Below are 22693 nucleotides of genomic sequence, written 5' to 3'. Positions count from 1 at the left end.
ACACGACGGTGAGAAGATCCAGAGTTACCGGTTCTTTCGACTCATCGCGACAGAGACACGCCATGTCACGTAATTCTGTTACACGTGTTTGCTTCTTTAGTTTTGTGGTACACCGTAATTACGTCCCTTTGGTTTCTCGAACGTAGATTTCGCGGTGCTGCCGCGCCTCTCAGGCTGCCTTGAGTTTCCGTTTCCGTTCGTTTGTGACACGGGTGTGAGTTTGGTCTTGACGTAGCAACAGAGAGTAATGGTATAGACACGATCTGCCTAAAGGAAACTGAAATATTTTCCAAAAACGAACCACGTTCTTGCAAAACGCACATTCGGACACGTCGATTAATCGACGTTAATCGATATTCATCTCGCACAACGCTCGCGAATTGGTCACTGTGAAGAATCGCGATTTCGAACAGTCTTCTTCTTTACCCCAATTTTAAAAAATCAAAAAAGAAAGAACGATTTAAAGAAGAGAAGGAAAGAAAATAATAACGACGAGGAAAAATGTACGCGTTTCTGGTACCTATACCATTGAAAGTCAGCTCTGCGAACAAAATTGAGAAAATTGAGAAAATTGAGAAAAGAAAACGAGATGTACTGTTAGTTTCGAGCGTGTAGTTTGAGCACTGGTGGACTGTGGATGTGTTTTGTGCCGCAGATGTACATGCAGGAGCTCACCAAGCAGCGCGAGATGCTCTACACCGTCGAGCTGGTATGTCTCATACCCAATCTAGTTTAATTAAGACGACTTCACTAAAACGGAACGAAACGAATTTCCACGAACTTTAAACTCGTCACTGTCTACGCCGATGAGAATCCTTATCGATCATTCCGTACGACGATCGATCGATCGAATCCTCGCCAACGAAGTATACCTCGAATATACCTCGTCGAATTTCCGAGGGTGGATCGTACCTCGCTGTTGGATCGAGTTATCACGGTTTAATCGATCGGTGGCCCACTAGCGATCGGTAACGAGCAGGTAGACAGACTGACGAGTTCAAAGTTAGCACGTTCGGTCGCGAATCGATAGCTGAAACTAATCTGCACTCGCCGATTCGTCGGCTTCTCGTCGGGGATCTTAGCCAGACCCTCGGACGAGCTGTCGACGAATGAAATCGCGGTGGAAACGAAACATTTCGCCACGCGAGTGCAACACTAATGCTTTTCAAGAGATCCACGTTCACTAACCAGTCCCTCGTTAACGACGTTTTACGCACCTGTTCGCGTGACACACGCCAGTCATTTGTCAATCATAGATGCTTCTCTCGCTTTGTTCACATCGGCAGAAGATTCGGACGCTTGCATCTCTCTCGTAATCAATGACCGTGACGAAGACAAAATTTTAATTGTACTCGAAAAGATTGGAGAACATAGAGTAAAACAGAACGCTGTGTGAAGATTGAAACGCAGTGATCATTCGAAAAACCTCTTTCAAACAGTATCATCGTAGTCGGAACATTGTCGTGTATCGCAGTGTGGTTGGGTAAAAGAACAATTGCACGGTATTTTTGAAGCGAAAAGCGTAAAATCGAGTTGCCATTATCGAGTGTAGTCTTTCTGAAACGAGTATCTTGGAAACGGACGTAGAGTTTGTCGTAGCCCGTGCGTGTCAAAGTTGTGCTTCTAACGAGATCCTTTGAGAGAATTCTTTAATGCATGGAACGCTGCAACCAAAATTTCCTTTGTTTCTTTCGTTGAATGCCTCTCGTCGAACACTTTAGGAAAGAGAACGAAGGAGACAGCACATGGCGCTGGTTAGAGCACTGGAGAATCGTCGGAAGATGGAGGAAAGGGAGAAGAAACGGCTGGAGGCAAGAGCCGAGCGAATAGCGACGAAAGAGAAGCGCGCCGAGCAGAGGAAGGTAGAGATGGAACTGATCGAACAGATCAGAAAGCCTGTGGAGGACATGGAGCTAACGGGTACGGCTTTGTGAACCTTTTGTGCCAGGCTATGTAGAGTTTCTGTGACACGCTATTCTCCGATTTCAGATCACAGACCACTGCCAGAATTGAAACGAATACCTGGTCTGAAGCTGTCCGGTCAGGCGTTCGCTGATATCGTGATGGTTTTCGAGTTTTTGCATAATTTTGGCGAGACTTTAGGCTTCGGTGAGTACCTCTTTATCGTTCTTCCGCTTTCAAACGATCTCTTAAACTTTAAACTCGGGACACTTGGTTAAATATCTTCTCAAAAATTGCGTCGTTTCGCTGAGCTAATGATCGAAACACGGGAAAAGTTACTGAAACGCTAATCTTCGCTCTTGCAGATATGGAGTCGCTGCCGAGCCTAAAGAGCCTTCAGCTGGCACTCCTCAACGACGAGGAAGCGGAAGAAGAGCTCTTGTCCGTGATGACACATCTATTAGTATGCGCAATCGAGGATCCAGGAATCCCTCAACCGGCGAGGCATACGACAGGTCTTGGTCAGAGTCTGCGTCAAGCTGACATAACGCACGCTAACATCAGCGAAGTGTTACGGATTTACTTATACGCGAACGCGACCGGAGAGGTGAAAGCTTTGACAGGGGTGTGCCTGGAACGAGAACGTGACAAAAAGTTCGCTGATCATCATCAGAACGGCGGTGATTATGCTTCGACCTGTTCGGGTAAAAATGCCCAATTTTATGAGCACCTGCACAACAACGAAACGTGGAAGATGTCCGAAAGGCTGAGGGACAAACCATTCTTAGCCTTGAACCCGACGCACAAAGCTCAGATGCTAGCGTTCCTCTGCAACGAGCTGTTGCAGAACAAGGCTGTGATCAGACAGATTGAGGGGAGCTTGGAAACGGTGGCTCAATTGAGGAAAGAGAGATTCGTGTTAGATACAAAGATTAGAAAGTATGTATCCTTTTGTGATTCGAGGATTTGCTCGTTGCTGACATTTAGCAAGAGATTAGTCGATAATTGTTACCTTGTTCTTGTAGGTTGAGGCAGTTACATAGTCGAAAGGTGCGAATGGAAGCTGTTGGTGTAATTGTTAATAAGACTGGGGACACTATTACGATTGAAAAGAAAGAGGTTGACGAGGAGGGTAACACGACGTCGACAGCAGTAGGAACGACACCCACTCCGGATGAGATTCATCATGAAGATGAGGTTGAGGATATGTCTGAGAACGAGAGCGAAGGAACACAGCCCGAGGAGGTAAATTATATAGTTAATAATTGTTTATCGTATATCGATAGGCGATAATAATTATGTATTGATTATTCTATTTTGAAAGATGATTTAATGTTCTGCTTTGTGATTTAGGAGGAAGATAAAAATCTGTCTGGCGAAGAACTTGGTAAAAAATTGGATAAATTGTTGAAACAGTCGGAGGAACAATTGCAGAAATTGAATAGCTCCTCGAAACAGTTACGAGCACATATATTCGGTCAGGATAGGTATTGGAGAAGATACTGGGAGCTGGCATGCGCGGGTGGCATCTTCGTCGAGGCAATGGAGAGCGCAGAACCGGAAATTCTGGAACTGCAAGCTGAATTAGACGAAAAGTACAAAAATGTGTCATTGGAGAAGAAACCAGAAACGAAGCAGGAGGACACCAAAGTCGAAAATCGCGAAAATGAAGCTCCCAATGACGTAAAGAAGGAAAAGAAGTTCAATTCCAGTGAACAAGAGGAAGATGTGAAGCCTGTGGTGGATAAAACCAAGTCTGAGGTTGAAGATATCGGTTGTAAAAAGGAACCTATGCAAAATTATGAAAATTTGACAAACGTAAAGGAGGAGAAAAAGAACGATTTGGACAGTCCGATGACCGATGCCAAGACCAACGTTACGTCTGAAGAGATTAAACAAGAAACGGAAGTTGTTAGCATGGATGTGGATATCAAAGAAGAGACAAAGAAAGAGAACGACGAAACGGACGAAGATATGAAATCGGTGAAGATGATGGAAGATAAGATCGTTGAGACAATTCCGAACGGTGACAAGTACAATCACGTTAACAATCTTCATAATGGAAAGGAGCTGAATGGCACATTTATTTCCAGTATGATTTTCCCAATTTACTATTAATGTGTGTAACATATTTACTATCAAAGATGTTTCATTGATTTCGTTTACGTTAATTACAGATAACAGTAATGAATTCAACTGGTTCTCGATTCTACCACGAGAAACTTGCGACACTCCAGGACCAAGTACCAAACAAATATTTGGAATAGCTGAACCGACCGAGCTGAGAATACCAGTATTCCCTCCTCCAGCTAGTCCAAATTACGACAGGTGCGACAGTCCTGCTCCTTTGATTTTAACTCAAGACGAGGCAGCCCAACTGGAGTATTTGAAAGTGCATGGTTTGCCACCTCCTGGTGAAGCTAAACCAGTACCAAGAGGCAAGTGATACAAGATAATATAGGATAAGTCAAGTAGTTCGCGATAAAATGCTTAACTTACATCGATATATGCTCATTATCCATTTTTAGACTTGAGATATGGTTGGTGGAGAATAACAGATGTCGATACATTTCAAGAATTATTGGAGCACCTTCATTCTCGCGGCGTTCGCGAGAAGGAACTAAAACGTACAACGTGGGCAACCATGGAATCCTTTTTAGCTGTTACGGGAAAGATCAACGTGGACCCTGGCAATGTTACTGCAACTGAACTTCAAGCGACGCCCGACGAACCCGATACACCGGTTCCAAAACCAGATAACCCAGCAGACTGGAGCGAACAAGTCGCGTTACGTGTGGATGCGCAGTTATTGGAACAAGTTGAGGCCCTAGAAGACAAAGTCGCAAATGCCAGCATGCAGGTCAAAGGCTGGAAGTTACCTCCACGGGCAGGAACCGAGGAGGCTGAAGAAATTGAAAAACTAAACGAGATGGAGAAGATAAGTGCAGTTGAACAAGCGCGACAAAGATTATTGTCTCTGGAAGCTGCTATAGAAAGGAGATACTTAAAACCACCATTAGGCGTTTGGTAAGGCTATCTACGTGATGTTTAAATATTCTAAATTTCGCTCGAGTATCATTTCATTTGTTTATTCGAAATTATAGTACGGGAGATCCAAACTTAGCGGCCTTAAAAGCAGAACAAGCGGCTGCTGCAAACGCGAATTCGAATAATTCGGATCAGAACAGTCAGACCCCGGTACCTCAAGAAGAAACGACTCCAAGAGGACTGAACAACTGGCGGGAGGCAACAGCTCGAGCACATACATCAGCTCAGCTCGCTATGGCACTTTATATGTTGGAGGCCAGCATCGCTTGGGACAAGAGCATCATGAAGGCTGTGAGTCTAACACCAGCTAGAAACTCGGTCTGCGTCAAGCTACGAAACCGCTGCGTCTCACTCAAAGCTACCACTCAATACAATCAGCTATTGACTACTTCTCAGGCCTCTGTGGGTATTCGCACTAACTTACTAACCAAAGTATCCTTTTTACTTCCTGCGTGACTCTCTTGTCCTTCCTTGCACAGTGAACCACAGAGAGTATATCGCTTTCGACAATGATTGGTAAACGTTTAGTCAAACGAAATGCTCTTAGCGTGGTACTTTCCATAATATATTTACATCCAGTATTGTGAGGAAGTCTGTACGAATTCATCGAAATTTTTATGAGTGCGAATAATGCGGCAATCACAAAAAATAAAATACGAAAGAGTCGAAAGTCCGAAGTCGAAGAGTCCTTTGATATAGCTTAATACTAATTCAACATAGTCTAACATTTTAACAGTATATAAAAATGCGAAACACTATTCTAAATTGCTGTAATTTAAAGGAAAAATGTCACGTTAATGCGTTTAAGGGTGGTTAGAGTTTAACGTAACGGTAGCATGCGAAGAAAATATGCCGCTTATCGTCTATTAATTTTTCCCTTTAATGCTTCATATTTTTTCGTTCGTAGAGTAGCTCTCACGTTTAGTTAGCACAAATTGTATATTACATGCATAGTTCAAGCATTAAAATAATTTATTATTCTGATGCTACTTTGTGCAAGTTTTCATACATATTCCAATCCACCAATTATATATCCAAATTTAATTATATATTAAGCCATAATAACAAAATGCACGATGCAACATAAGTACTACTAAACTGCTTTGCGCTAATTTCGTTAATTAAGTATTCTTGAATGTTGATTTATCCCACCTATTTAATATATTCTTTGCTCATTAACATTTATTGCATTGATGGGGTTTAATTTCAAATGCTTGAGTAATAAACGCTGAAAGACTAAAATCTGCCTATTCTAAGTAAAACGTTTTGTCGCTTTAAATTGGAAAGTTTTCTTTTTCTGTTACAGAATTGTCAGTTTTGTCACAGCGGAGATAACGAAGACAAACTATTACTGTGTGATGGTTGTGACCGCGGCTATCATACTTATTGTTTCCGTCCAAAAATGGAAAACATTCCTGATGGTGACTGGTAAGGAATTGTATCTTAGACGTTCATCGTGTGGTAAAATTCCATGTGGAATTAAACGAATGTGAACGTTTCAGGTATTGTCACGAATGCATGAACAAAGCAACAGGTGAACGAAACTGTTTGGTATGTGGAAAGAGAGTTGGTAAAAACTTAGTGCTATGTGAACTCTGTCCACGAGCTTATCACACTGACTGCCACAATCCTGTTATGCCAAAAGTAAGTGATCCTCCTTAACAGCCATTTGCGTATAGATGGAAGCCCCCTTTATAAGTGGAATAAAATATTTTATTTAATCCACATGATTCACTTATGTGTCTTATGCTTTCAGATGCCAAGGGGAAAATGGTATTGTTCTAATTGCCACAGTAAACAACCAAAGAAGAGAAATAGTAGTCGAAGGAGTCATACCAAAGGGGGAGGCACCAGAGAAAGTGAAAGTTCTGATCATCCACCAGCTAGGTGATTACGTTAAAAAAACCAAACATTGTCAACTCGCTGACTTAACAACGTTTCATACGAAGTATAGAGTAGGGAAACAGCTACGAAACCATGACTCAATATTTATAACGTTCAGCGAACGCAAACCATGAATAAACAATTTCCGATCGAATAAAAGATACAAAAAACTGCTTTAAAACGAACGAACATAAAAGCATACACTGTTCTCATGCGATTATACCGACTTACATCCTCGACCCGTATCGTATATACTCGTCGAAAATTATTGTAAGGAAGTATTTACTTCATACAGGGTGTTCCACGAAAGGTTAATTATAGTTAATGTTCTTCTTCCTACTAAAAGCAATCGTCGATAGGTAGGTTTTTCTTCGTTCGAGCGATATTATTCTGTATACTCTGTGAATATATTATCGTGTTAGGTCCCTTTTCGTCGGGGGACACCCTGTACTTTGTACAGCGTGATACGAACATCGACTGTGGGATGGGTATTTTCTCAGAAAATTCGTCGTAACGATAGAACAGCCTTCATGTTCTATGATTACTTAATAATAATAATAATAATAATAATAATAATAATAAACCATAAATGGGCAAAAACGGCGAGAGAGAAAAAAGCGAGACCAAATAAAACGAAAGACAAAGAGTCAGAAAGATGAAATGTTCCATCGAGAACAACGTACCCGTCTCAAGCAGAAAATACACGCTTGAGTCTTAATGCATTCGTCCAGAAGCTTTTATGACGGAAAAACCTCCTGCAAACGAGAAAGCTAATCGTGCAAATAATTTCTGTTGTTTTGCGTCGCAGTCCAACGCCGTCAACGGCATCGAACACACACGTAGAGGACGTCAGTTCATCGGAACCGGCAACCCCAACTGCTTCGCCACGGAAGGAGGGAAACAATAGGACGCTCACGAAGAAACAGCAACGAGAGTTGGCTCCTTGTAAGGTGCTACTCGAACAGTTGGAGCAACAGGACGAGGCCTGGCCGTTCCTCTTGCCGGTGAACACCAAACAGTTCCCTACCTACAAGAAAATTATTAAAACACCCATGGATCTCAGTACGATCAAGAAGAAATTGCAGGACTCCGTGTAAGTTACACGCGTACCAACGACTACTAGTTAATTGAACGTACTCTCTATTTAGTTCCCTAAACATAAAAAACAGTTCACCTAAGATCTCTAGAAAAAAAAGCTCTAACTTGATCGTCAGCTTCAATCCGAACAAATTGGAAAATTCCGAACATGTTCCAAAGAGTGCTTCTCGATACAGGTACAAGTCTCGCGATGAGTTTTGCGCCGATGTCAGACAGATGTTCATCAACTGCGAGGTATTCAACGAGGACGACAGTCCTGTGGGGAAGGCCGGACACGGGATGCGCAGTTTCTTCGAAATGCGCTGGACCGAGATTACTGGCGCACCACCTCCACATCCGCAAACGCATAGCTGAGGCTCGGTCCGCTCTCGTAACACCTGCAACAGTTTTGCCCACTTCTACTACTAGAGGGTAGAGCCCTCGTCAGAGTATCACTAGCAGTCGTCGAAGAGACTAAAGGGGAGACCTGTTTCCTCCGTGCTCCGTTGGCCTCGTTCTAGCGGTCGACAGAATAACTTTAATTCTAATAGAGAACAAAAAAAAAAAAAAAAAAAATAAACGAAAAAAAAAACCACGAATGCGGGTACATCTTCGTGCGCGTCGCGTTACGTGCGTGTTCCATTCGCCACTCCTGATCTTATACTCGTTACTCGCCCGTAATCGACGCTCGCGTGGGCGCTTCTCGCATTCTAAGCACACATACTTTAATACTCGAAATAATCCGATGGTGGCGAACGTTTTTAACGGCTCGTACTTCTCCTTTCTTCTAGCATTCAACGACGAACTTAACAAACGTTACAAGAATTCTATATTCGTCGAAATGTTTCTGCCGAACAGAACTCAAGTTGCGTTTAAGAACGAACCTTATAAGGATTGTAAGTAGGATAAATGAGAGGAGCTTTATCGTGGCCGGAAGCTATGACAGAGATTTTACGTATAGATTACGTTTTGTGATTCGGAGCTTCGTAAGATCGACGCGACTAAAAACATCCATGTGTGAGACACATCTACTCATTCGAAGCCTCTAACCCCCCCCCCCCCTTAAATGTATAAATATGAATATAGTGTATATGTATACTACATAGATAGTCACATCACATGAAAACATGCAACACACACATAACACCTCTGCCCATAAAAACATCAGCACGATAAGGGTAACATTTGCTGTACAGTAAGATATACAACAGAATGACGAAACGAAGTCAATCTTCCAATTAAGGACGAAGTTAATGCCATTCCACGGATTCTTTGTCCCTTCTTTTTATTAATTCGCTTTCTATCTTATTTATTTATGTTTAAATAATAGGTGAACGGAAATGAGGCTTATGATTGAATGATTGCACACAAATAGAATAAAACTTATAACTCGACGTGAATTTTTGATAAAAAGAAATTCTAATCTTTATTAAATGATACTTTGTATATAATTTGCAAGGAAGAATTGAAGTTATATGATATATAAGTTTGACATCAAATATACGAACATTTGGAAATGTAGTCTGACAAAATTGAACGTGAATATTTTTTATTTATTCAAAATTGCGTCTTAATCTTATTTAGCACGTTTAAGACTAGTGCTGCAATAATTCTACTGATATCATTTGGTTCTTTATATCACCTTTGTAAACAATATAAAGTTAAATTCCATTTAACTCAATGACCGAATAATTATATACGTTGAATGGCAGTTGCTTTTAACAAAGAAGGAAAAATTAGGAATTTTAAAGCAAGGCAATGAATGATCGTGTTTTCGTTTTCTTTAAATTAAAGCAGTTTTATCCTACATGGTGCGTAGCATTACAGTATGAAATGTAAGCGTCGTCGAATTTTATCCGCGTCGAGTTCCAACAGGACCTCGTTTAATTGTTCGTTGTAATAATACGAGTTTTTTAAGCGATATTCGATTCTTCGGTAGGATTATAGTAATGTAATATCTCACATGCAGTGTACCCAAAATGATGAACAACAATAACAATAACAACAACAACAACAACAACAACAACAACCTATAACACGTTTCGAAACGGATATCGTGCGTCACAGGGCGTTGTAAGAATATGCTACGTATGATTGATGGTGTCGGTAGTAAGTCTTGGATTATTAATAAGCCGCGGTACCTTCGCAAATGTGACCATCGCGCGACGATAAAACGATTAACACAAGAACATTAATGATATCTTGTTTTTTATGTAATTGATGTACATTATTGCTCGTAATAGCGGATAGATATGTAATAACGAAGATTAAAGAGAGAACACGGAGAAAGAAAGAGCGAAAGAGAGAGCGAGAGAGAGAGAGAAGTGGTTCGGCCGTAGTGATATGTGCTAAACATTCGTAGTATGTAAAAGTATTAGCTAGATTATAAAATACCGCGTGAAAACGATTTAAACGTGAAAGGTGATTAAAGAAATATGCGGGGTGCGGCTGGATGTATTGCCTGGATGCAAAATGGATGTATTGTCGCCCTAACATAGTCTAAGAACGATATCGGTATCGGTAAGATCGTAACGAGTGAAAACGCGCGTCTTTTTATTGTCACTCTTTGATTTGCAGTCACGATAAGTATATGAAATGATAGTATTTTTTTCGTTAATTTTATGTTTCTGCAAATCACTCATCATCATATACCTTGTTTTTATATCCTTTGAGACGATTATTAATTTTTGTAATTGTAGGTAACGAACGTAAAACACGCTATAAGGTTACGTAGTTTCATATGCGAGCGCAATGTCGGGGCATTTCGCGATCTTACCGAATGTTCTTAGAATGTAAGTCGACATAAACGTATGCGTGAACACATATGTACATCACTTTATGCACGCCTTGCACCCTCGTATTATAGTCGATGCATTAGACATCTCATACATTCAGACACACCAACAACAACAACAAGAACAAATAATTTTTTAAGATTCAATTATTATTTAAATAGAACAGTTACATTGTTAGTATGAATAACGACGCTTTTTATACGAATTTTAGTTTTTAACGTCGATCTTATGATATATTATATGGTATAATGATAATGACAATGGTAATAACAATAACGATAAATGATATCGATAATGGAACAGATTAAAGAGAAATGAAAACTGCGCAAATGAGAAAGAGAATACGAAGAAAGAACGAAAGAATAAGAGTGTGTGTTTAAGCTAGATGATTGTCTATAGTATAAACGAAGGCATACGTTAGGTAGCCTCGATGCTATTTAAACAGACTTAATTAATGTATTGCAAATGAATTAATAAAGTGTAAGCGAAGCGTGTATCTGTACAGTGAAATATTTCTTTCTGAATTATTTCAATTGCTCGAGTTTGGAAACGAAAACTTCTTCGAGTTACGTCGTATTAGTTAAAATTTTTCACAAACATCTTTATACAAGCAGAAACGAACATCGAAGTACCTCCAATTGTTTTTCTTTAACTTTGTCATTTTAATTTTCACTTTTACTAATTTTTAGTCGAATTATCCACTACAAAATGATAATTTTATCAACAGAAACAAAATCGTACTGATTCGTATTTTCCGCGGCCGCCATACTGCTATCGTCTATCTCACTCAAGATTTATCTCTGTCATCGTCGAGTGTGAATACATACGTCGCATTTGATACTAGTATCTACTGTTCGTGCCGGTAGAGAGGTTAGGAACGTTTTTAACATTCTTTTCTTTGTACTATTATTTGCTTGCAGTTTGCATATCAATTTTTTAAGCAGCATGCGATGACGACTTTCAACCATCTTCGAAGAAGATCTGCTAGTAAGTAAATTTTGAGTAAAGTTTAATTCTATTGGTGAGAATACGTAATGTCAATAAGCTCCAATGAAAATTCACAAAACAAAGAACAAATGCTAGTAATAAATTCAGCAAGTATTTTAACTTGAATCATTTAAAATATCAGTGCAATTGAATTATTATTGACCATTAATCAGGAAATGAATAATTTTGAAAACCATAATGTATTTTTATGAATACTTTGAATACATGAAATGTAACAAATAAGACGACTACAACAAAATTTACATATAAATAATTGTAGAACAATTTTCTTTTATTTAAAAAATCGAAATTAAATATTTTATGCCTTTTAAAATTTATTTATTATATTACTGCATTATTTTGTAATAATATTCAGTTTAATATTCAGTAGTCGTCCTTGAACTATTTACAATCAGCAAATGTAATAAATTTCATTATCGAATGAATTGATTGACAATAGAACGAATGAACGTCGCAAAAATATTACAAAATTTTGCATAATCTAATCGATGAATTTGTAAGATACGTGTTAAAATGTAAATTTATACAGTAACTAGACGTACATACATAACTATAAAACAAAATATTTCTATTTGTAATATTTTTTAATTTTTTAAATGTAACTTATCGTTTAACTTATGTTTTGTATTATTTTCAGAAACTCTACAATTTTTACAATCAAATAAGTATAATGGTTATAACAACTTTAGATTGTGTTTACGAAGTGAATCAACATTTGTACCGAAGCGAGTGCTCATTGTAGCGAAGTTGTCGCGATACCATTTTGAAAAACTACGGGAACCAAATTTAAATGAAGAAGAATTAAAAGTAAAATTACGGGAAAGAGGTTCTAATTATGATGGAATGTTGGCTAGTCATATAGCAACCCAAAATGTAAAATATCAAGTAACTGAAGTCTTAAAAAAAATGAACATAGAATATAAAATAATTAATAGGTAAATATAATCATTTATTGTATAAACTTATGTTAAATTAAATAATTATGAAACGTGTAGTATATTTTTTCTAATTCCTACATTTATGTCTTTTAAGGGAAAATTTAGATAGTTCAAATTTTGTTTGGGCTGATCTAATTCTACCGATTGGTGGAGATGGCACTTTTTTATTAGCCTCTAATATGATATTTGATAACAAAAAACCAATAATTGGTATTAATTCAAATCCGGAAAGGTCCGAAGGGTTTCTTATGTTACCGCCGAAGTACACAAGTAACATACCGGAAATTTTTGAAATGTTAAAAGCAGGTAACTATAATATAAAAATGAGACGGAGAATTCGTACTACGATAAAAGGAGATAATATTTGGGATAGCCCTTTCCACACTCATGAAAAAGGACGTGTTGTAGGTGGAGAAAAGTATGAAATTGAATTATATTTTAAATAATATAAATTTAAAAATGTCATGTATTACATAAGTTTCTTAATTTTACAGATTTTATACGCAAAATTTGGAGAAAGATATACCGAATAATTTACCAAAAGAAAGACGTTTGCCTTGGTTAGCATTAAATGAAGTAAGTTAAATTAAATACATTATACATTTTATAATAATTATAACATCTCTTTTGTATATAGGTATTTATAGCAGAATCACTTTCTGCTAGAACAAGTTCATTACTTATAAAAATAGATAAGGAAGATAAATATCATTTAGTGAAAAGCTCTGGTCTATGTGTTAGCACAGGAACAGGATCAACATCTTGGTATAGATCTATAAATAGTATTAGTCCACTAACAGTGCAAGAAATACTGAAGCTTTTCAATGAAAAAGAACAATTTAGCAACTATACAATTGAAAAAATTTGTTCCACTTTTAATAATAGCTTACATTTCGGCGCGGGTATGTATAATATTGTATTATACATCGACAATTATTATAAAATATTTATTTATATTCCAGAGGAATTAAAATTATGTTATGCTATAAGAGATATGATAGTAACTGATATTTGGCCTACTCCAAAATACATACATCCACGAGGATTTTGTAATAAGTTAACAATACGATCGCAGTGTTTCGATGCTAGTATAGTCATTGATGGTGGTATAGCGGTGCCGTTTAATTTTGGAACTACAGCAGTATTGGAAGTTTATCCCGAAGATTCTTTGCAGGCTTTAATCCTTCCAGATTAATGAATAAGATTAATGAATTCATATAAAAGTTTTATTAATTTAGGTTAAGGTGTTGAAAAATAGTTGAAGTATCAATAGTATTAATGTATTTAAGATTAACGAAAATTCAATACGAAAGAATTGTACTTTTGTACTTTAAAATATTTTGAAATTTTACAAGGTACATTTAATTTGATATTCATATTACGTAAAATTATAGGGTTTAATGTGTATAACTTGGAGTACTATATTTCAATAGATAAAATCAATGTGATCGTGTATATATATTATAAATGAATTTTTTTTAACTGTATTAGGTAACAATAAAGAAACAAATATATTATTATAAAATTATTAAATAACGTATATAATATTTATTCGTGCTTATAAAGATTTTTATAAAAAGGTTAATCAAATTGAAACAATTATTTCAAGCAGATCGGTCCTCGTACGCTTCGAGTCATAGACTACGCCATCATGAAAGCTTTTCTCTAACAATTTTCTATTATACACGATGTAATATATGTTTTTTTAAGGATTTATTTAGTTTGTAAGGATTTGAAAAAATGATATATTTTTATATCTATTTTATCGAGTATAGGGACTACGTTGAATGTAATTCCAAAACTCAGCATTTTAAATTTTCAATTTTAATACGTAGTTGTTAACTTTTGTTGGTATGAAGGTACCGAAAGATGGCACTAGGTTCAGCTTTATCACATGGCGCCGCCATTACCATGTAAAAAATTTATGCGCAACTCATGTAGAGAAATTTATACATTTGCTTGTGTTTATTCCTGTTACAAAGAAAGTTGTGATATTTGGCAAAAAAGTTGAAAATCAGATATTTTGTTAGAAATTATTTCTCTCGGGATGATACGCGAGTGGAATATGTTGACAATTGACTCTTCACTGATGGGTTTGGATTAATGAAAACTTACAAGACGTAAACGGTAAAGAAAATTCATGGTTTTTTTATTGCAATTGAAACGCTATGCTTCTTACGTTCTTTAATTATTGATGTATACAAGTCTAAATTTTATTTGTAACTTTTATGGAAAATAAATACAAACGATGTAAAGAGAAAAGTAGGTGTTTCCAAAATTGAACATTTCTTAATCGAGTTTGAGGTTAGAATGTTTCGTTAATATCTTGAAAGATTTTTTTATTATCGATATGCTGTTGACGATTTTTTTTTTTATTTTATGGTGAATCACTAATATAAATGAAGCCAGCAAGACGTCATTGCAGAAGAACTATTTACACAATAGCTATGGGGTTTCCATATTTTGGAGAAGCCTTTTGTTAGTATCAGTAAGGGCATCGACCGTATCAACTGTTGCATTTCATACATTGTGGAACCGTAAAATTTGTTTTTTTCTTTTTTATTTTATTTCTCTCCTATATTTTTTATATAATAAAAGGTCAATAAGAAAAACATAAAATATCGATATCACCAGATCTTTGCAAAAAAGTCTTTTAAAACTCTTTCTAGGTTTACGATGGATAAAACGATAGATAAAATCTTTATCGAAAAAGATATCAGGAATATTTTCGTGCGATAATAAATCGGATAAGAAAATTATTATCGAACGTATCTGTGAATCTAAGTATTTCCGTAAGAAAATAAACCTTTGTTGCATTTGACAAGTAAATTCATTCATGTTTCTCATTCATTTGTACCATCAAAAATCACGTTCCCATTTTCTTATCAATGCATACATGTATCTATATACAAAGCGTTCATAATAAAATCGGTGGCTTTGCTACAGTGTATTACTAAAAACTCAATTTTATATCTCATATAATCAATTGCAGATGTATGTAATTTGATACTAATTTCAATATGTATGTATTTGTCTGTATGTGTGAATAAAGTGGATAAATATATCTTTCCACTTAAATAAATGATCCTTGATACTCGAAATTGTATAAAACTCACGTACACGGTTATACAAAGATAGAAAAGTAATATTCGAGGTAATCGAACTAGATTTTTATTACCGTTCGGGATTTTATAGGAAATCGTTTCGGAAACGAACATGGAATTAAAAAGAAAATTGCCGAAATTATTAGTACTTTTATGTTACACTAATCTTAATGCTATTCGAGCATCTAATGATAAAAAAGGATAAGTAGTGGAAATTGCGTTATCACATAAATGATATTCTTAGAGTTTGAATACTGCGTTGAAGCAAATCTCAAGAAAGTACAGCCAGCACAAGCAAATCGCCAAGAATGAGTATAATGCTATATCCACACTGGCGGAAGCTGTACGCGTACAGTAGTATGGTATCCAGATTATACGCAGTGCGAGACTCTTAAATTTACGAATAAGTCTGTTAATATGTACACTTCTCGAGCAAACTATGTTCACCAAAAGCTGTTCACTGAACACGAAAATATCCATATTGCCGGCAAATATAGTTCGCGAACCGCTCGTGAACGGTAGTCCATATTCAGTACAACACGTGTCAAATATTTTCAATTTTAATAAGTTATTCCGAAATCAATGTATTTATTATTGTCCTAAAAAATTTGTCTTCGTGTCGCATGAATTGCATTGATAAATGAGTCATTTTGGATCATGCTTTACATCATACATACGTAACGATATTTAAGCAACGTATCGTTAATTCGATAAATCGTAATTAGTAATCAGGAATCATTACAGCAAGTCATTTTTTTGTTGTTTCTTTTATCAGCGTAATTAATTAGTCTGTAGTAGTGGAGTGTTAGAGAAAATCGACGCACGAAATATGAAACTTAGTCAAAATGTTACGTTAATCGGTATGTGTTTCTGCTCGATAATATTGGATGTAATATAGTTAGTATTTATTTATTACGATATAGTAATACTGACCTGTATTTAATTGTTTTCAGACCATCGTCGTGGATAACAAAAAGGCAATATAATGGCAGAAGATGAGAGGCAAATTAGAGCGTTGGCTGAAAGCTTGCGGAATGAATCTATAAACTCTCAGAGGAGTTTATACTCTCAGCAAAACATAACACGAACACCGGATATCATTCTTAGCGAGGATATTATCGCGGGTGCCATGCTGTACGGGAGGATGTCCAACGTCAGACGTTTCTTTTGCCTTTTCGTTACCTTCGATCTTCTGCTCACCTTCCTTATGTGGCTTATATGCACAATGGTAAATCGTATATATTATCAGTATACACTTCGATCAATTTCAAGCCGGAGAAAAGAGATATCACGTGTATTTGTTTGATCATACAAGCAGAAGAAATTCACATGCGATAACTTGTACTTACGCGAAACATATTTTTAGATTGCTGGCGAGAGTTTAGCGTCTGCTTTCACGAATCAAGTAGTCCATTATCATATAAAAACTTCGCTTTTCGACATAGTGGTAAGTACCGTAGCATTTATTTAGCAGTACAATGAATAATTTAAAGAAGAAAAAGTGTCCAGCATGATACTCGATAGGGACAGAGATTTTAAAGATTTTATCTTCTTAGATGACAGCGATTTGTAGGTTTATAGTGTTGTTACTCTTCTATGCGTTGCTCCATTTGAACCATTGGATCATCGCAGCCGTAAGTGCTATAATTTCACATACGATTCGAACGTAATTAATTGTAAAACAATGATATACGATATTTGTTAAAGTAACGTTGTACGGTTTGTTACAGCTAACAACTGCCACGACATGTGCTTTCTTAATGGCCAAAGTGTTCCTTTTCGATGTAAATACTGATATTTCCATTATACATTGGTTATTTATAATAAAAGATTATTCTACACTTTTCATTTCCAGTGGTCAAGATGTAGTCAACCAGTATTTCAAGTTCTTCTTATCCTTACGTCTTTTGTATTGCCTTGGGTTGAAGTTTGGTATTTTGATATTCGCGTGCTACCTCAGGAAACAAAAGCTACACGTTGGTTTAGAAGTAGGATGTTGTTATTCCCTTTTTATTGAATTTAGCAACTGATATTGTGTGTCAGTAGCGAATAAAAACTTCGAATTGATTTTAGATGTCGCGGAGAGTGAAAGAGAACCACTTCTCCGGAGGTTTACTTCCGAATCACGTCAATATACCAATGTTGAACCCACTGGTGGATTTTTCACACCTATAGATTCGCCAGATTATTCTGACCATGAGGATAAATATCCTACAAATACAAGACCAAGTAGCTCTAAAGGTTTGTCGAAAAGGAATGAAACTCCGCCTAAATCTGTACAAAAACTTACATCAGAAATGGTAACCAAGTATTCTATAATGATACTTCCTAGAAGTGTATAGAAGTCTTTTATAAGCAACATTTCAATTGTTCACAGATAGAGGATTATAAACGAAGAGCAAATGCATTAGTGCAAAATTGTCATACTTTATTGCAATCTCAAGATTGGCAAATTCAAAATATACTTACAAATGGCGATATTATCTTTTATATAAATAATTTTAAATCGCTAGGAAAAATTTTAAAAATAGTAGTAAGTGGAATATCGATTGTATTTAATTCTGTATTTTTTCTGTCATAAAATTATTTAATTGTTTTAGGGAATTATTGAAGCCCCAGCTAATATACTCATGAACAAACTATTTGATGAAATTGAGATATTACCAACGTGGAATAAACTTGTTACAGAATCGAGAAAGTTACAGGTAACAATTTTTTCTTAATTTCATATATTAATTAAAATAATTTATCGACATATATTTCTTAATTAGTACATTGACGAGAATACAGATGTTGTTTATCAAGCCACAAATGCTCAAGGCGGAGGCATTATTGGTGCTCGAGATTTTGTTATTTTAAGACATCGCATTCACTATGGCAATTACTATATTAATAGTGGTACATCGGTACCTTTCCCATCGTTACCAAGTCGTAGTAATGTTGTCAGGTAAGATGATAAAATATGTTACTAAAATTATTTTGTATCGGAAAGTAATTACGTTAATAAATATTATATTAAAGGGGCGAAAACAATTTAAGTTGCTGGGCAGCAGAACGGTTACCTAACGAAGAGAACAAATGTAGATTTACATGGATTGTCAATACAAATTTAAAGGGTTGGATTCCACAAAAAGTCGTAGATAAATCAATGTCTACTGCATTAGTAGATTTTATGTCTTACATAAGAACGTACATGGATGATACACAAAGATCAACTGCTTAGTACAATGCTCGTTTTAATAATTGATCAAAAAATCATGGTCTTTCATAGTCATCCTCTGGAGTTGTGTAATTGAATGAACATCGATCTTTCATTGCATTTTTAATATTCCGAAAACAACGCAATCTTTAATTAAATCATATTTGATGTCCCTGCAGTGTTTTCCATGTGTTATGTACATCAGTGAAAACTAAATGACAAATGTAGAAAGAGTCTCTAAATGGTATTTGTTGGAGAGCTGCCAGACTGACAGAACAGTAAAAGACTTTTTTTACACGCTTTGTATCTCGTAAAGAAGAATTAAAGTTAAGGGATACTTGTTATGTATAAAATATGTAAAGAAAATGATTGATATCTTATTTTCAATGCAGTTATATTTTAAATTAATAGAAAAATTTATACATTTTAATATAGATGAAATGGAATTTAGGCAATCACCCTGTTTTATAATCACCTTGTAATATAACGTATATATCTTTTGTATTGTTTATTTATGAATCATTCACAAGGAATATTATCATAATAAAATTGTATTTTTTCATTTACAGATGTTCTAAACTATTGATAATACTGTGGCATTTAATCTTCTGCGCAATTTTATTTCATATTCAATAATTAATTCGTCATTTTCTATAATCTTCGTTTCCAATGTAAAAATGTTAAACTGTGAATATATGATTCTAGGTAAAGTTATTTTTATTATAAAAATATTATATTGAGACAATCGTTTGATTAACATTCAAATTTTGAGAATATTTGTTAAATTACAGCATAGATGTGCAGACGTATAGTCTGTGACTAGATCATGCTTCGTATAGATTGTTATTTGTCTATATATCTCATGAAAATTGTATTTCTAATACACATTCAATCATGACATGTACACATAAATACGATTGTCCTTACCTTGGTTGCAGAAAAGCAATAACATTAAAAGAGCTGTGGAATATATAAATAATATGACTAAGAAAATGCAATGGGAAATTACGACAAAAATATTTATTTAAAGCATCTATTGTGAGTTATAAAAAAAGAATACATAATGAAATAATTTGTTTATTGAAAGCATTTCTCTTATTCTCGATAATTACACATAATAGTTCTTGTTGTTTTATCCATTAATTGACGGTTGTGAAAAAGTGCATTTGATATGATAGGAATGAAAAAAATACAAAGAATACAATTTCGATGAGGATACAGCATTTAACATTAAAGTAGTTTTAAAGAAATTTATTTTTTGTTTCAAATACTACATATTTTTATTGCAAATAAAAATGTAAAATTTATAAATATAAATATATAGATGTTATTATTTTTCATTATGTATCTTTGTATGTATATATTAGTGCATGTTCCATTAGTCACGTTTTTATTCTTTGTTCTGTCTTTCTATAGTAATTGTAATCAAATTAATTGTGTATTCGATTTTCAAGTCAGTGAGTACGAATTGCACTTTTGAGCGAACAACGATTAAAGTGATATCTTATCAAATGTCAAGTTTGATGTGTCTACTGGCCTAAATAAATAATATTGCTTATATATTCTTCCTTTATAGAACTTCCTTTTCCTAATTAATTTCATATAATTTAAAAAATTTTTTAGACCCTTCTTGGCAAAATATTTGTATTCATTTCATAATCTAATTATTCAAATGCTTTTTATTATCAATTAATCCGTTTGAGATGCTTCAGTTGTAAGCGTAAAATAAAAATGTGCTTTAAGCATTTATATTCATTTACACGACTTTTACAGAGGTCTTTATCGTTACGCTTTAATTTTCACTTCTTCTAACTACAAAGTTGAAGTCCATTATCTATTTCATATTGTAGCGTACTAAAATGTAATAAATAAATGTTTCTTTCCAAAATCTTGTTATCTAAAAAACTTGAATGTTTAATACTATCCTCTTTAATACTGTCATAACATTTCGTTCTTTTCAAAGTTTGAAGATCGAATAATATTTACCGTTGATTGTAGTTTACAGACTAACGATACACACTGATTGCAATATAACGCAGTGAACGACACTTACCGAAGTTTCGAGATTCCACATGAATAATTCGTAAATGAAAGTTTGTTATCATCGTGAAACAATCCAAAAGAAAAGTCAAGAAGAAAAGAAACCAACGAGGAAAGTTATTGAAGTTTAGTGCGCACGCATTAAAGCGAGCGGTGATATACAATCGGTGGGACGGCACGTAGAACAGGTGGCGCTGGTGCAGGAGCCACAACTGAAATCGGGAAAGTCAGTCAGTCGGTCTCGCGCCTTACGCGTGTGCTTATCAAGTTTTGTGTTCGTTTACAGTGTCAGGACATCGTGTTTCATTTCCACGTATATATTTTCAAAACGATTGTCAACGTTTATCGTGACAAGAACTTCCTCCCTGTTCGATCCTACAAGCCTGTGACTGCGACTTACATCTCAACGGAACGACGCCGGTTCAGGACAATGCCGGAAACGTAAAGGACGCTTCGGAGCGTCTACAACAAGATGCTGCAGAAATGGTGAGTGCAAATGATTTCTCTTATCATTTCTTCCCTTCAAATGCGGTGTAATTTCACGAATGTCATACACTGTGATCATTCAAACAATCCTTCTATCTTGTCATCTAAAAACGGACTGTTAATATGTGCCGGTTATACGTGTTTTCTTTACTGATTCGAATCGACAAAAATACAACTTTATACGACAGATTCTCAAGTAAAGATACTCTACAGATCCGCCTACAGATTCTCAAGTGTAGTTTATTTCCGAACCGTACTTCGTCGTGCGTAGAAAAATGCGTTTCTAGAAGATCATAAGCTAGATCTACTGGAAGGTTGAATTTGATCGATAAATAATTCCAAGGCACATTTGACAGACGTGACATTTTTTAACATCGACATTTTCTATTTGAAATTGAGACGTTTCGTAAATCCTAGCCTCTGTCTTTTATTATTCGTTTCTCGCGTATGTGTCCTGAGACGCATCGAGGTCGCACATTCGATGTCTATCCCCGATCGTTTGGGCACGATCCTTCTGACCTTCGACCTTCCGAGTCGAGCGAATATGCATATTAGGTATCTCTGTGTATACGTTTACAGAGTCGTGTGCACGACGATTTACGACGCGATGTACTCGTTTCCTCAAGGAAGACAGAATTCTGCGGTTTCGAACGTGTTGTCGTCAGAAAAGTAACATCTCTCTCCTCTCCATTTTTTTTTCTTTCTACGTGCATTTCCGTTTCGAGGTAACTTTGTTTCAAACTTGTTCCTGCCGCCTTTTCCTACAGGCGAACTTTTCAACGCTAGATGAGTTTTTGATTCTCATCTGTTTAACAAACATCGGGCCACTTTGATCTCCGTATAATTTTTTATCAGTTCTACTACCCTTTCGAATAACATGCGCCCTAGTGAAACGTAGTGAAACGAATAGCCGGAGTAATACGAAATAACGGTATATACTATGCATGGTAAATCGAGCGATATAATTTAGACAAATGGTAGAATCGGTAGAAAATTATCGCAAACTATTATTAGCGTCTTAAACGTTCGGTTATATGAATATTTTTCCTTCGTGCGAGGATAATTTTTTCACGATGGTTATCCACCTGGTCCGTACACGAGTAAACGAACTATCATGTTGCATCGTCGGGGTTCTGTTGACAGTAGCGTAGACGTTGACCTTTGGCAGCGGGAGAAACAGTTTTCTAGGCGTGACGCGGTCTCCCCCAAGGT

General features: G+C 35.8%; 3 protein-coding genes across 11 annotated transcripts in view; all 3 read left to right on the top strand.

Annotated features, from left to right (window-relative positions):
- LOC108551485 (bromodomain adjacent to zinc finger domain protein 2B) overlaps positions 1–8487 on the top strand; it is a 160400-nt gene extending 151913 nt beyond the window's left edge. For 7 of the 9 annotated variants that reach the window (XM_017905671.1, XM_017905674.1, XM_017905673.1 and 4 more), the window contains 14 exons: positions 656–709; positions 1722–1920; positions 1990–2109; positions 2268–2841; positions 2928–3147; positions 3256–3994; positions 4080–4340; positions 4431–4929; positions 5007–5352; positions 6257–6378; positions 6453–6594; positions 6707–6837; positions 7643–7927; positions 8109–8487. In XM_017905671.1, the coding sequence (XP_017761160.1) occupies positions 656–709; positions 1722–1920; positions 1990–2109; positions 2268–2841; positions 2928–3147; positions 3256–3994; positions 4080–4340; positions 4431–4929; positions 5007–5352; positions 6257–6378; positions 6453–6594; positions 6707–6837; positions 7643–7927; positions 8109–8286 (3870 nt within the window). In that variant the 3' untranslated portion in view covers positions 8287–8487. The remainder of the gene's footprint in view (positions 1–655; positions 710–1721; positions 1921–1989; positions 2110–2267; positions 2842–2927; positions 3148–3255; positions 3995–4079; positions 4341–4430; positions 4930–5006; positions 5353–6256; positions 6379–6452; positions 6595–6706; positions 6838–7642; positions 7928–8108) is intronic. The other 2 variants (XM_017905677.1, XM_017905675.1) reach the window with 2 other exon arrangements.
- Positions 8488–11577: 3090 nt separating this feature from the next.
- Positions 11578–13847, top strand: LOC108551479 (NAD kinase 2, mitochondrial). Its single transcript, XM_017905656.1, has 6 exons — positions 11578–11693; positions 12352–12649; positions 12747–13070; positions 13147–13228; positions 13290–13554; positions 13615–13847. The coding sequence occupies exons 1-6, from the start codon at positions 11657–11659 to the stop codon at positions 13845–13847; spliced, it is 1239 nt and encodes a 412-aa protein (XP_017761145.1). The 5' UTR covers positions 11578–11656.
- A 751-nt stretch (positions 13848–14598) lies between these two features.
- Positions 14599–19410, top strand: Start1 (Steroidogenic acute regulatory protein-like). Its single transcript, XM_017905652.1, has 11 exons — positions 14599–14779; positions 16710–16984; positions 17123–17203; positions 17313–17390; positions 17487–17540; positions 17612–17744; positions 17830–18056; positions 18134–18289; positions 18357–18461; positions 18528–18703; positions 18778–19410. Exons 2-11 carry the CDS (start codon positions 16742–16744, stop codon positions 18977–18979), a joined length of 1455 nt encoding a protein of 484 aa, XP_017761141.1. The 5' UTR covers positions 14599–14779; positions 16710–16741; the 3' UTR covers positions 18980–19410.
- Positions 19411–22693: the final 3283 nt, after the last annotated feature.

Source organism: Eufriesea mexicana, unplaced genomic scaffold, assembly GCF_001483705.2.
Source record: "Eufriesea mexicana isolate 0111107269 unplaced genomic scaffold, ASM148370v2 scaffold4231, whole genome shotgun sequence".
NCBI classification, from domain to species: Eukaryota; Metazoa; Arthropoda; class Insecta; order Hymenoptera; family Apidae; genus Eufriesea; species Eufriesea mexicana.
This window is presented reverse-complemented; position numbering and strand designations above follow the sequence as displayed.